The 15,261-nt window shown below is 38.9% G+C and overlaps 1 protein-coding gene across 1 annotated transcript in view; it reads left to right on the top strand.

Moving 5' to 3' along the window:
• Positions 1 to 526: 526 nt before the first annotated feature.
• slc12a1 (solute carrier family 12 member 1) overlaps positions 527 to 15,261 on the top strand; it is a 29,721-nt gene continuing 14,986 nt past the window's right edge. Inside the window, exons 1-19 of the mRNA XM_062068199.1 lie at positions 527 to 772; positions 1,588 to 1,728; positions 1,874 to 1,949; positions 4,374 to 4,469; positions 4,556 to 4,695; positions 4,811 to 4,921; positions 5,011 to 5,122; positions 5,227 to 5,354; positions 5,438 to 5,522; positions 6,387 to 6,544; positions 6,636 to 6,743; positions 7,546 to 7,669; positions 7,786 to 7,887; positions 12,485 to 12,640; positions 12,722 to 12,821; positions 13,004 to 13,115; positions 13,193 to 13,333; positions 14,228 to 14,334; positions 14,440 to 14,522. Of these exons, the coding sequence (XP_061924183.1) occupies positions 527 to 772; positions 1,588 to 1,728; positions 1,874 to 1,949; positions 4,374 to 4,469; positions 4,556 to 4,695; positions 4,811 to 4,921; positions 5,011 to 5,122; positions 5,227 to 5,354; positions 5,438 to 5,522; positions 6,387 to 6,544; positions 6,636 to 6,743; positions 7,546 to 7,669; positions 7,786 to 7,887; positions 12,485 to 12,640; positions 12,722 to 12,821; positions 13,004 to 13,115; positions 13,193 to 13,333; positions 14,228 to 14,334; positions 14,440 to 14,522 (2,326 nt within the window). The remainder of the gene's footprint in view (positions 773 to 1,587; positions 1,729 to 1,873; positions 1,950 to 4,373; positions 4,470 to 4,555; positions 4,696 to 4,810; positions 4,922 to 5,010; positions 5,123 to 5,226; positions 5,355 to 5,437; positions 5,523 to 6,386; positions 6,545 to 6,635; positions 6,744 to 7,545; positions 7,670 to 7,785; positions 7,888 to 12,484; positions 12,641 to 12,721; positions 12,822 to 13,003; positions 13,116 to 13,192; positions 13,334 to 14,227; positions 14,335 to 14,439; positions 14,523 to 15,261) is intronic.

The raw sequence follows: 15,261 nt of genomic DNA, 5'->3' as shown, positions 1-15,261 counted from the left end.
GGAACTTCCATGCAGATATGTTTCAATCATTCATCCAAAGGAAATTACCCATAGCTCCATAAAGTGCCACCAGTGAACAACATGTGCTGTTACCCTGCACTTCAAACAATATTAGTAATCAATTCCCCAGAGCTCAGGCAATGAGCTCCTTTATCTCTCATTTGGCGTTTATGACTTAGTTAATCTTTAAGCAACGCCTTTGTGTCCCCTCGGATGGAGCAAGGACATATTTGACACCCCTTGTTCGGTTTTTTTGAGGGTTGATCCTAAAAGTAAGCCAATAGCTGAAGCAGCTTGTGTATGACCCTGGGATACAGGATATAAAGGTGAGCCACCAGAGGCAACTAGTAATGTGCACAAGAAGAAGCTCTACAAAAAAGTTGAACTATTGCGTCTATATGTCGATAAGCCACTTGTTGCCGTGCTCGGTTCTTCAAAAACCTTCTTGGATGCCTGAAGACGTCAGATCCACACAGGTGTTTTACCCTTGACTCTTTAAATCCGAGAAGCTCCTTTGGTATTCCTGATGGAAAAGATCCAGTCTAACGGAGGGGAGCATGTTAATGCTGCTTATGATCCGACTCTGGATGAGCCTCCAGTCTACGAGGTCAATGAAGATAGCAGGACCATCCGGCCCTCGGTGGTCAGCGCCTTCGGTCACGACACTTTGGACCGCGTGCCCAACATCGACTTCTATCGTAATGCAGGCAGTGTGAGTGGCCATCGGGCTGTGCGGCCATCACTGCAGGAGCTGCATGATGTCTTTCAAAAGGTGAGTACAAAGCTGACATAAAAATCTATTTGTGTTTCACCTTGTTTTTCCTCTTACTTTTGGTCCCTTACTTCTTAATTGACATGATTTACTGCCCAAACACAAATGAAATTAAATGTTTACAACTCCTTCATCATTCGGTTGTAATTGCATTCAGTGTCCACAGTTCATGTATTATCTCCCGAGTTGTGCAAATAAAACAAGCCTCTTAAAGTTTTTCCTGCATCTAAGTATTTGACACACTTTAGACCTTTATTGCTTTTTTATTGGACCTTTATAACACCTTGTGTTACAAAATAGATGGGGGTAGTAGGTCATTTGAGTTATAGGCTGCACTAGATTAAACTTTCTGGATTTTTCTGAGGCATTTCTCATGACTGTCAGTTTTTAAAATACAATATAGTGGAAACGTATGTAGAAACTCATCCATCAACAAAATTACACAAAAATATTTGTAAATAAACCCTGGAATGATGAATGACCTGGACAAAGAGATCTGAAGTGTTCAACATTCAAATTACACACTCGGGCAATTTAGCAGAAAAAAGATGACGCAGCCTGTATGACAACTTGGAAATAAAATGCATCAGTGAGGTCAGACTAAATAAGATGTTGGAGAGACATTTAACTGTCTATATTTATCTTCATAGAATGTTAAAATTAGGTTTCTTTTTTCCTCTTCAAGGGCAGACAGAGTTGCTTAATGGATTGACAAATGATTTATTAATCTTCATCCTGATGAAAACATGCAAATTCTAGTGAACTCTTTTAAGGTAAAAATGCACGTTACGCTTCCCTGATATTTTCACAAACAGAATGGAGCCATCTCTGTGCCAGACACTGTGGAGGACGATGGCGAGGGAAGCGATGGCACCCCCTCTGATGATGTGGAGTTGGCTGTTCCCCTTGATAGCAAAGGTGGAGCAGTCAAGTTTGGCTGGATAAGGGGAGTCTTGGTAAGTTATGCTGCCTCATGACAGGCTCCCTTTGCTTTATCAAAGCAGGTTTCGGAACAGTTAACCACATCTGTAATAGACTAACACACCTCTTTTTATTACCTCTATCCATAATTTTACGATAATAATAATTTGTCGTCCACAGGTGAGATGTATGCTGAACATTTGGGGTGTCATGCTGTTCATCCGCCTGTCCTGGGTGTTTGGACAGGCTGGCTGGGGTAAGTCAGTGTTGAAAAAGTATTCTTACCCCTTGAACTTTTCCACATTTTGTCATTACAACATTGTAGTTACAACCACAAGAATATTGGAATTTTATGAAAAAACCAACACAAAGCGGCAGACATTTTTAAAGGTTTTGTTTTACAAATAAAAAACTGAAAACGGAGGTGTGCAAAAGTATTCAGCCCCCCTGTACTATGTACTACTATATACCAGTGGCGTGCGGTGAGGTTCATGTCAGGTGAGGCACTGACTTCATCACAGTCAGATTTACAAACTTATGAACCCTAAAGAGTATCTTATTCACCATTTGATTGGCAGCAGTTAACGGGTTATGTTTAAAAGCTCATACCAGCATTCTTCCCTGCTTGGCACTCAGCATCAAGGGTTGGAATTGGGGGTTAAATCACCAAAAATTATTCCCAAGCACGGCGCCGCTGCTTCCCACTGCTCCCCTCACCTCCCAGGGGGTGAACAAGGGGATGGGTCAAATGCAGAGGACAAATTTCACCACACCTAGTGTGTGTGAGACAATCATTGGTACTTTAACTTAACTAGTTTACACTTACAAACTGTAGCACACAAAAAAGCACATTTAATAAAAAAAACATTATTATGGTCTTACCTTTACTTATAAGTGTGGGAACAGTTGTGAATGAATGAAATATGACATCCGCGCTGCAGTCTGCAGGTGTACCTAATGTTGTGTCCCTGCGGTCGTTCGCGGCTCCTCCAGCGAGAGCATTGTTGTTTTTGCACTTTTTGGCTTCTTGTTAAGTGACTTTTTTTGGGTGGATTCGGTCTTGCACGTGGAGGGTTTGGGTGTGGGCTTTGGTTGGTGTGGCCGCGGCGCTCCCGTCGGGCGGTGCATTCTGTGGCGGAGATGCTTGGCACCAGGAGGCGGGGTTATGAGACGAGCCTCTCACAGTGCGTCTTCGCAGCAGTTTTATGATCGCTCAGCACAAGAAATACGTTACACACATACAGTTGTTGACAAAATACACTGTACATTATATACCTCAGCTAACTAAACTATGGAAATGTATCATATAATTCATATAGCAATACGGTCTCACTGCACAGCAGGCCAGCAGTTAGCCGAGTCATTGCGCACAATCCATGTTGAGGCACAACGCAGTGACGTACCTCAACTGGCTGCTGATCACCGCACCGTCTCTTCTCAGTATTTGAACGGCAAATGTGAAAATAAAAATAAAAATAATCTAAAACTGGTGGAGTTAAATGGAAAAGAACTTTAGTATAATCACTGGATACATATAACAATTTAATTAATTTTTTTTCTTTTTACTTTTTTTTTTCTTTCCATGATGGCAGGTGAGGCCGTGCCTCCCCTGCCTCTAGTGACTGCACGCCACTGCTATATACCTGTTCTTTGATGGCCTTAGAGGTTTGTTAAGAAAATATTAGGGTGAAAACAGCAACATGAAACATTTTTGACAGAGTCAAGTTAAATACATTTTACTTACATAGCATCAAGTCACAATAGAAAACATCTCTTTACAAATGCAGTATGCAGATCAGAGATTTAGTGAGGGGTGGCCATCTGCCTCGACCGGAAAGTTTAAGTATAGTTTATTGTTTAAGCACTTATGCTGCATTCTGGATGGGGGCTTTCATTTCACAAACTGCTTAATAACTGACCATGATGTAGGGGTGATATTGATATCGGATGTCCGTCCGATATCAGCAAAAAAAACAAGTATTGGAGGATTTCGGCTTGCATCTAAAATCTCTGACATAAACTCAGATACAAGCAGTCCTGCAGCGTGTTTACTCGTGCAGGGAGGTAAGGTGAAAAGCTTGCCAGTTAACATCTAAATGTCTTCCAATAAGCACACCAGGTTGGTATTTTCTTGTATTTTATTAAAGTAATTTAGAAAAGGCAAACATGGTATGCATAGCTAGCAGCTATAGTACACAACACACAAGCTTGACATACATAATAACTGTGGTTAATTGAACAATATCACAGTCCAAAACACGACATTCCTCAATAAATATCAAATGATTAAAGTTGCATATTTCTTACATATACAGTACATTTAAAAAGCTTATTAGAAAGTCACAAGAGTCATGCGCCAATTATTAATTAATGATTAATTATTGTGACCAATAGGTGTTGCTAAAAAGTTACCACTTCACTTCAATTTAAGAACAACCTAAGTACATTCTAATTAATAACAAATAGGTTAGTGTTTTTCATACCTATCATTGTTCTATATTTGAGTATTTAGACTTAATGAAGCTTTTTCTAACATTCCACTCTAAAAAAATTAATAAAAGTATGGACTATGATTGGGCTGATATCGTATCGGGTTAATATCGGTATCGGCCAGTACGCAAGACTCCAATATCGGTATTGTACTGTAAATGAAAAGGTTTTTGATTTGTGCACATTCCAGGTTTGGGAACTGTGGTTATTGCTCTCAGCTGTGTGGTGACAACCATTACTTGCCTTTCCATGTCGGCCATTTGCACTAATGGTGTGGTCAGGGGAGGTAAGTTGATGGACTCTCAAACCACCCCATAAAATAAGCTACATTGGAATGAATTAACCCTTACCATGATGTATTTGTAATTTTAGGAGGGGCCTACTATCTAATATCTCGCAGCCTGGGACCAGAGTTTGGTGGTTCCATTGGTCTAATTTTTGCATTTGCAAATGCAGTGGCAGTAGCCATGTATGTGGTGGGATTTGCTGAGACAGTGGTGGATTTGCTCAAGGTGGGCCATTTCAAAATAGGTTCATGTTCAATGTACATATATTTGACTATTTACTCACTACAAGTATGTAATTATTTTAATGGATCATATTACTTTTCTCTTGTGTGCATATCAGGAGAACAATGTGCTCATGGTGGATCCATTAAATGACATTAGAATTGTTGGCTGCATCACAGTAGTGCTGCTTCTGGGCATATCTGTTGCTGGAATGGAATGGGAGGCTAAGGTTAGTGTTACTGTGACATTTTTATTCACAAATCCTCAAAAATACAGAGGGAATTTTAATACGATACATTAAACAATTGTCACCCACAGGCCCAGATAGTGCTTCTCGTCATCCTGTTGGCAGCTATTGTGAATGTATTTGTGGGCACCTTCATTCCACCAACGGCAGAGAAGAAATCCAAGGGAATATTTAATTACGACTGTAAGAATATAAGCGGGATCTCTCCACACAAATACACATTTACATAATAAGCACATATCAGGTAAATTCAGAGTGCACCATTGAATACATTTTGTTTTTTGCAGTAAACATCTTTATGGAGAATTTTCCGCCAGATTTCAGAAAGGGAGAGTCGTTCTTCTCAGTGTTTTCTATATTTTTCCCTGCTGCTACTGGGATCCTGGCAGGAGCCAACATTTCCGGTGACTTGAAGGTAACTTTTTCCACACAAACAAACTGGACTTCAGTGAATTTCAGAGTTATGGTGTGACTACAGAGGTTTGTGTTATTTTTCAGGACCCTCAGGCAGCCATTCCTAAGGGCACCTTATTGGCTATTGTGATCACTGCTATCACCTACCTGGGTGTGGCCTTTTGTGTCTGTGAGTACCAGGGTTGTCAAACCCCTTTTTGTTGAGGGCCACATCTCATGTGTCCATCATGTCTGCCCTCAGAGGGTCATTTGTAACAGTGAATATTTATTAATGTAAATGTAGGATTTTCTTCATGATATTATTATACAACTATGGATGCAATTGATTATTATATTTATATTTTTACTGTTAAAAAAACAAACAATTTTACGACTCAGTTCCCAGGATTTTTTTTTTTACCGTGTATTACTGTAAAAGGAAAAACGGTACTACCGATCTTTATGGTTAAATCTATGGTTGGTGTTTTTACGGTGAATTACTGCAAATGGAGAAACGCTGGCACAGTTTTTATGGTAAAATCTGCTGTTGTTGTTTTTTACGGTATATTACTGTAAATGGAAAAAGCTACCACCGTTCTTTATGGTAAAATTGAGGTGGTTGTTTTTACCGTATGTTTCTGTAAATGGAAAAACGGTACCATTTTTTTTTACCGTTAAATCTATTTTTTTTTATAGGTTTTGGATAATTAGGTTGATAACTAGCTTTGAAAGCCTGAGGAAGCAGATATCTAGGTTGTTTTTGTTTTTTTAAACAAAAGTAAATGTTTTTAATTTATGATAATACAATATTTATTGCATCATTAGATACAATTACATTTAGAAGATATGCAATTGCATGCAGTACATGTATTTTCTTCTGTCAAAATGGAAAAAAACATTGAGTAAGAAAGGTATTCTATTGATTGAAATTATTTCCAGTTTTTCACATGCCACACAAATTATGTAGCGGGCCAGATTTGGCTCCTGTGATTTATGACATACACGATCAAAGAACGCAAGCACAATAATGCATAACTTCTCTGTGATTGGTCAGCTGCCAGCGTGGTACGTGACGCTACTGGAAACCTAACTGACCTGATCACGTCCGAAGCACCATGTGTAGGCTCCGCATTGGCAGCCTGTGAACTCGGCTATAACTTTTCTTCCTGTGCGGTAGAAACATGCAAATTTGGCGTGATGAACAACTTTCAGGTAATCGGCTAATATCAAGTGTAACCCCCTCTGACTCTATGAGAATTCTTCATGCTTTGATAAAACACACTTTTGCTAATGTGATCATCAGGTGATGACTATGGTGTCAGGCTTTGGTCCTCTCATCATAGCCGGGACTTTTTCAGCTACGCTTTCATCTGCTCTGGCTTCTCTTGTCAGCGCTCCCAAAGTCTTTCAGGTCAGTCATTCCAAACCATTTCCCTAATGCAGAACTGTAAAGCTTGAAAAACTTTAAAATATAGTAGCACCTCAACTTACGAGCTTAATTGGTTCTGTGGCGTAGCTCTTAACTCAAAACATGTGTATCTCAAACTCCCTTTGAAATTATTTTAAATAATTTTAATTGGGGATTGGCTCCCCTAAAAAGAAAAACTAACTTTTAGATAAGAAATAATGATTGAAAATCAGTACTATAAAATGTAGTACTAACAACTACAGTAGTTTGATGAAGTGATTTAATAAAATGTACAGAATTTCGTCAATGAAGCATTGAGCAGTTTCTCCATATTTTCATGGATAAATGTCCACTGTTAAGATATTATTTTAACATCCTTGGCTGGTGTTAGACTCATACTGCTTCAGTATGATGCTGACTAGACACGCTCTGTCACGTTTTGATGATTTATTTTGTTTTAATTCAACGACTATGATCCACTTTTTCCTAGCACTGACCTTCACACTCACTTTCTTCGTTCCTACAGTTGTAAAAACAAAGTTACGTCAATCTCTTGCTATAATGCTATTGAGTAAGATGTTTTGGGCAGATCTTATGGAGTTCACTGTGACATTTGCTACACCAAATAATGGTGTGAATTCATATTTTTGCTTGCAACTTAAAAGCATAACAATTAGTCGAGAATCAGCGCATATCTCCAAAAAATCTTAAGTTGGGACACTCTTAAGTTGAGGTACCACTGTAGGTCTTTTTTTTGGATACAATTACTGTACATTTTAGCCTTTGATTCAATGTGTTCCCTCAGGCTCTGTGTAAGGACAACATCTACACGGCCCTCCACTTCTTTGCCAAAGGGTACGGCAAGAATGACGAGCCCATCCGTGGCTACATCCTCACCTTCATCATCTCTGTGGCCTTCATTCTCGTTGGTCTGTTCAACCGCCATCAAGTTGCGGTTTTCATTTAGTGTCTAATCTAAAGCACTGTCAAATATTGTTATAGCCAGGTTTTTATTGTTAATGGAAGTATTGTTGTGTATATGTAGGGGATCTCAACGCCATCGCTCCCATCATTTCAAATTTCTTCCTGGCATCCTATGCACTCATCAATTTCTCCTGCTTCCATGCATCCTACGCAAAGTCTCCAGGTGAGTAGCTTGAAAATCATTATTTTAATATTAATTGAAATAATTATTAGAATTTTAATAATAACTATTATTATAACTTAAAGAGGACCTATGATAATTCTAATCTACATTTAAAACACTTCCTTGTGGTCGAGGTAATATGTATTTGATTATATGTATTTTCTGTAAATTTCGCTCCATGGTCACAATATAACCTGTTTTTTGAGTCTGTCTACAAGCGGTTTGTGTGGACATGTTCCCAGATTGCAAATGAAACTCTCCACACCTGCATCTCCAAACGTATCAGAGTTTACCTTTTGAAAATATACACTGTTATATACACTGTTACACTGTCTTAAACATTATATTGATTTGCCAGTCCCAACATTAAATAGACCTACCCACTCTTGGATCAATACAGCACTTGCTAATAAAAAGCAGCATTTATTTCACTGCATGTCACACGTCAGTGTTATTGTGCACATGCCAAGATCGGATGAGAGTGATTCTTTATCTTACCTTTCCTCAAACAAAATAGTGATGTCGCAATGGTGCTGTCGTTTTTGTCTGAGTTCAGTGGCTATTCCAACGTGTGACTAATAGTTCATGTTTTATAGACATCAGAGCAGACGGGAAAGCATGAAACGAGAAGGAGTAACACTAAAGCAGTGTTTTTCAACCACTGTGCCGGGGCACACTAGTGTGCCGTGAGATACAGTCTGGTGTGCCGTGGGAGATTATGTAGTTTCACCTATTTAGGTTAAAAACATTTTTTACAAACCAGTAATTACAATCTGCAAATAATGTGCCGTTGTTGAGTGTCTGTGCTGTCTAGAGCTTGGCAGAGTAACCATGTTATTCTCCTCAATATCAGTAGGTGGAAGCTGGTAGCTAATTGCTTTGTAGATGTCGGGAACACATCGTGTGAGATGACGATGGTTTGTCGTGATCACAATATGCAGGCGACAGCGGGAGGCAGCGTGCAGGTAAAAAGGTATCTAATGCCTAAACCGAAGATAAACAAAAGGCATTGAAGCTTAGGGGTGGCTATGCAAAACAAAACTAAAACTGAACTGGCTGCAAAGTAAACAAAAACAGAATGCTGGACGACAGCAAAGACTCACAGCGTGTGGAGCAGAGACGGCGTCCACAAAGTACATCTGTACATGACATGACAATCAACAATGTCCACACAAAAAAAGATAGCAACAACTTCAATATTCTTGATTGCTAAAACAAAACAGGTGCGGGATATCGCTCAAAGGAAGACATGAAACTGCAACAGGAAAATACCAAAAAACAGGAAAAGCCACCAAAATAGGAGTGCAAGACAAGAACTAAAACACTATGCGCGGGAGCATAACCAAAAACCTCCAAATAAGTCACGGCGTGATGTGACAGGTCGTGACAGTACACCTACTTTGAGACAAGAGCTATAGTTTTTTTTTTTTTTTTTTCATTTATTTATTTATTTCAGGCAATGACATAAAAAAGTACAAAGTTGACAACACATAATAATATAAATTAATATAGTGCAAAAGGTAATGTATAGTATGTAATGCATGATTGTCCAGTTTTGCCTGAAAGGGAGTGGGAAGAAGATAATTTATTTAATCCCACCCCCAGTTCTCCATTCAGAGATTATTCACATGAGTTTCACTCTTACTTTGTTCAAGGATTATAATACAGATGTTGTATCATAGTGGCATTACCACAGGTAACAATAATTATTACACTGTAACAATAATTTGTATCAACAATATAGGAATAATGAATATACCAACAACGGTAATAGACAACAAAGCAATAATGGTAATAGACAACATAGCAATAATAGTAAGGAAACATTGAGCACATGTTAACACTTTGAGACAGAGTACAGCAGCAGGTCAAATTAAAGACCCTCATCTCTATATTTGAACCAGACCCCATGTTTGTATAATAGTTTAAATCGATTAATAGTTTGGCATTGCTTGTGTTGTAAGTTCAGTTTGTTCCATAGTTTTACTCCGCATACAGACACACAAAAACGTTTACGAGTGGTTTGAGCTCTCGGCAATAAGAAATATCCAAAGCCTCTTAAATTATGAGCTTGCACTCGTCTTATAAAAAAAACGTTGTAGATTAGGCGGTAATAATTTGTTAAATGCTTTATATAAGCATAGTGATGCATGGTTGGTTGTGGTTTAAATTCATATCCAACAATTGCGTCAACGACTCTTTATTGTCTACTGAGTTTGATTTCTTAATGATTTCTGCTGGTGGTGTGCCTCCGGATTTTTTCAATGAAAAAAATGCACCTTAGCTCAAAAACGGTTGAAAAACACTACACTAAAGGCTGCAGGCATCAGCACAATGGTAAATGGCAAATGGATTATACTTGTTTAGCGCTTTTCTACTATCAAGGTACTCAAAGCGCGTTGACACTATTACCACATTCACCTGATGATGACGCAGCATCAGAGAAACTAGGGGTTCAGTATCAGACTCAACTATACTTTCACAGGTGGATTGAGGATCAAACCCGCAAACGTCGGGTTGGGGGCCAACGACTCTAACACCTGAGCAGAATAGAGCAGAGGAGAGGGGAGGGGCCTGGCAGAGACCATGTACAGTACTAAAACTGCCCACACGGACGGCATAGCTCGGTTGGTAGAGTGGCCGTGCCAGCAACTTGAGGGTTCCAGGTTCGATTCCCGCTTCCGCCATCCTAGTCACTGCCGTTGTGTCCTTGGGCAAGACACTTTACCCACCTGCTCCCAGTGCCACCCACACTGGTTTAAATGTAACTTAGATATTGGGTTTCACTATGTAAAGCACTTTGAGTCACTAGAGAAAAGCACTATATAAATATAATTCACTTCACTTCACTTCACATCAGTACGTCTGTCAATCTGTGACATCATAAATGGCCCACTGTTAAAAACAACTGCATAACACAGCGTTGAGAGGCATCCAAAACTGCGTGCAAAATGGTAAGGTAGCTAAGGAAATGTAAAATGCCGGCTTAATTCGGATTCCAGAACAAAATAAGAATGAGATGAAAGATAATGAAGTAGGTATAAGGCGAATAATAAAGCGTACACAAACCTCTTCACGCTGCATTTGTACACTCCTAACGGATTAGCAACTGATCTGCACAACTGGCAAGATGGTCCAGAACATTGCAAACTAAATCTGCAACAGTATCGACCGTGGCTCGGACGGTCTTTTCCTTCGGATTTAAAACTCCTTCCATCAATCGACAGAGCCTTATGAATGAACGCCGAGACATTCAAAAGTTTTGTTTCCATGATTCGTCATACAAAAATTATTCAGAAAAAAACTATTTCGCCGTTTTGCCGGTCTTTCTTTGCTTGGGACCTGCATCAGCCCTGATACATTCTTGATAGTAGTGTCATGTTTGTACTGCAATCCAAGATCATTTCTTGATGCCGTCTGCTATTTAACATCAACATGCCGTTTGTAATCTGTGTCAATATTACAGCGTACATCACTTAAAACAAGTTGCAAGGATCCGCAGATGGCTAGTGTGACTTCATAGGTCAACCGGAAAAGGAAATCATATAACCACGCTAAAATGAAATAAGCGCCCCCCAGTGTATGGGAGGCACACGGCGTATGTCCAATAGTCTCATTAGAGAAAGTGCATGAACATTTGGACTTCACACAAAGGTGTAAAAATACAAAAAAAAGAAAGTATTTTAGAAGTCTGACTAATTTAGTACATTGAAACGTACTGAGTGAGATGACAGGGGACTGTGAGTAACCTGAACCTTGAAATGGTTGTTGAATTAATATTCTATTTTGATAATTAGGTAAATATATGCAGAATGCTGGTGCCAGCAAATTATTCAGTAGTAATTATCAGGTTCTCAATCAAATTTCTATTAAGGTGTCTCGTGAACAAAATGATGTTCCCTAGAAAGGGCATGACAGAAAATAATAGATTTTAAGTACATTTACAAAACTCAACATGAAACTGCATCAATGATATTTCAATTGTATTTAGCTAAATGTGATGTGCACAATTAGGTCAACCATGTTCTTCATTTTTTAATTGTTTGATATTACAGTCATCCCTTGTTGATTGCTTTTAATTGAATGGTGACATGACCGGTAGGAATTAGTTGTTTGCAAAGTTGGAGTCATTAATCATAAACAAAATATTTTTTGATATAAAAACCTGATTACAACCTCCTAAATATGTTTTTCAACATTATGGGAGCCCTCTAGCCATGAAGTAACACATTTTCACTCTTTTAATACAATATAGTATTGCTTTTTGAGGATAAGCCCATCAGTGGCTCCGATACTAAACAGGCTATCTCGAGGCCAATAATACTATTTTTAGTTCATTTAACTATTTTTATGTTTGAACATGCTTAATCTATGATCATAAGATTGTACAATATGCCTTAAAAGAATACAAATACAAATCAGTGATGTGAAGCCACAATATTTGAAGTGCGATGGGGCGAGGGACGACTGTACATATTATCGAGGCTCCTGCGCAGATCTACCAACTGTTGTGACTGTCTAGTGGTATTTAATAAATTTATCGCTGATTATTATTTTCAGTCTTACCTTACAGCCCTGTCATGTTATTTCACACCAGGTTGGCGACCAGCATACAAATATTACAACATGTGGTTGTCCCTGCTTGGGGCTTTGCTGTGCTGCGCTGTGATGTTTGTCATCAACTGGTGGGCTGCTCTCATCACTTACGCTCTCGAAATACTGCTCTACCTTTACGTCACTGTCAAGAAGCCAGGTGAGCTCTTTGTGTGGACGGTGACCTTACTTTTCAACCTTTGACTGGTATTTTGGTGCTGACCACTTGTGTTCTCTGCAGACGTGAACTGGGGTTCATCCACTCAGGCGGTGACATTCGTCAGTGCGGTCAGCAATGCTCTGTCTCTGTCGGGAACAGACGATCATGTCAAGAACTTCAGGTCAAGCATGATTTTAAACTACAGATTTACATTCATCAGTTTTGATTTTTTTCTGTATATTCTGAAGAAATTCTTGTCTTATAATAATTATGATTGTTTCATTATGTGTTGTGTCAGAAATCTTTTCTCTGTCGTCATTGGCCAAATCTTGTCATGTTTCATCCCTTCATTTCATCCTTTAGACCTCAGATCCTGACACTGACAGGGGCTGCTCGGTCCAGACCAGCTTTGCTAGACCTGGCTCACTGCTTCTCTAAGAACTATGGACTTTGCCTCACCTGTGAAGTGATCGTGGTAAAGTCAAATTGAATTCCTACTGTTGGAAAGTATGAAGATTTGTGCATAATCAGCAAAGTTCTTCATCTGTCCAGGGGCCAAGATCTGAGGCCCTACCGGAAATGAACGCTGGTATGGAGAAGAACCAGCAGTGGTTGAGGAAGACGAAACGTAAAGCATTCTACACCGCCGTGGTCTGTGAGAGCTACAGGGAAGGTGTTGAGACCCTGCTGCAGGTCAGTGTAATCACAGGACTAGAATAAAAGAAAAAACAAACCAACTAACCCAGAAAAAATCATTAATGTATAACTGAAGAAAGAGGGACAGCCAATGAAACTGTTTTATTGACCAATGTTGTCCCTCGGAAATACACTGAGTATCTATTGCTGTGCTCCCAGAGCCATCTTAATGGTGTGGCTGAGTGAGGACGGAGTTAATGAGAAGCAGGAAAACAGCATTATGGCTTCCACTATCACATTCCAGATAAGACCTTGTTTCATTGTCAGGATGCCTGACTTCAAACAATGCGGCAGCTGAAAGGCTATCATTGATTAACACTCTGCTGGATGACACCTTGTGTAATTAAAAACTACATTAGTTTTCTTTAAAGCTATCATGATTTCATATTTGAAATTACAATCATGAGATTGAATGTTTTTAATACAGTGGACATGTTTTTGTTTAGTTTTTTTCATTTCATTGATTTTATTTCAAACAATATCAAAAATATTGTCCGGCAAGCTCAATTCAAACTAAAAGCACAAATGGTTATCTGGAATATCAAAGAATGATTAAAAAAACAAAAAACAAACAAACAAAGAATGTGTTGCAGCAGGAGAAGTAGCAAAGTAAGAAGCCAAAAGCTTATAGTGTACTGCTCCACCATATGATTTATTTCAGGCTTTTTGCCTCCATGGTTTGATTTCAAATTTTCGGGACTTATGCAGATCCCAAATACACAAAAACAGGTACCAACCGATAAGAAAAGTTGGTTTTGCATAATAGGTCCCCTTTAAGAGATGCTATCCTCTGTGCACGAGCGTTGTAGATCAGCTTTGCGTGCGCAATCAAATTTGTACATTTTAATATCCGCATAGAGCAGGTCCTAACTGTTACGTTTGTGCTGGCAGGCCTCTGGTCTTGGCCGCATGAAACCCAATACACTAATGGTGGGATTCAAAACAAACTGGAAGATTTCAGGAGCGGAAGCAGTCCAGAGTTACGTGGGAGTGCTGCAGTAAGTCATATACATCAATGTACTCACACATCCAACACACACTGCGCTTGGTAAACAAATTTGGAATACTAGTAGTGAACTGAAGTCTGTTTTTGTTTTTAACAGTGATGCCTTTGACTTTGAATATGGAACATTGATTTTAAGGATGAACCAGGGACTTGATGTTTCGCATATTGTCGAGGCAGAAGGTCAGTAACTCACATTCTTTTTTCCCAAAATATGTACTTCATTTGGTACAATGTACAAGTATATGTCACATTTTATCCAACACAAAAGTGCAATTATTGAATGGCAAATCAATGCTAAACATTAGTTAATTGGAAACAACATAGACTGAATTTAATGTATGTTAAAACAACACAAATTACACATTACATAGCACATTTTACTGTCACTTTACTATACTACACATCATACTGCACTATGCTGTATAGGCTACATTATAGATTATTATAATGTACTAAACTATACTTCTATAATTAATGCAATACATTATTATAAATTACTGTAATGTACTATTCCAGGGGTCCCCAAAATCCGGCCCGCGGGAAGTCCCAAGTTTAAAAAAAAAAAATATATATATATAATTTCTTTTTTTTTTTTTTTTTTGAATCTGTCCTTTCTAATTCATTTTCTACTGCTTGTTACTCTCGGTGTCTCCTAGCCGCTCAAGCAAATCATATTGTCTAAAAATGCATTTTCCCATCGATAACGTGACATCATCAGCGGCAAGTGCGCGCTCTTTCTGTCATGTCTGTTCATGTTTTTGTTTTGGTCATGCGTCATGTCTGTTCATGTTTTTGTTTTGGCCATGTGTTTGTTTTTTGGACTCTTTTTAGTTCCTGGTTGCACTTCCTTGTTTGGTTTGGTTTCCATGGTCACCCATTAGTTTTCACCTGTCTTGTCACGCACCTGCTTCACGTTTCG

Source organism: Entelurus aequoreus, linkage group LG02, assembly GCF_033978785.1.
Source record: "Entelurus aequoreus isolate RoL-2023_Sb linkage group LG02, RoL_Eaeq_v1.1, whole genome shotgun sequence".
Lineage (NCBI taxonomy): Eukaryota > Metazoa > Chordata > Actinopteri > Syngnathiformes > Syngnathidae > Entelurus > Entelurus aequoreus.
This window is presented reverse-complemented; position numbering and strand designations above follow the sequence as displayed.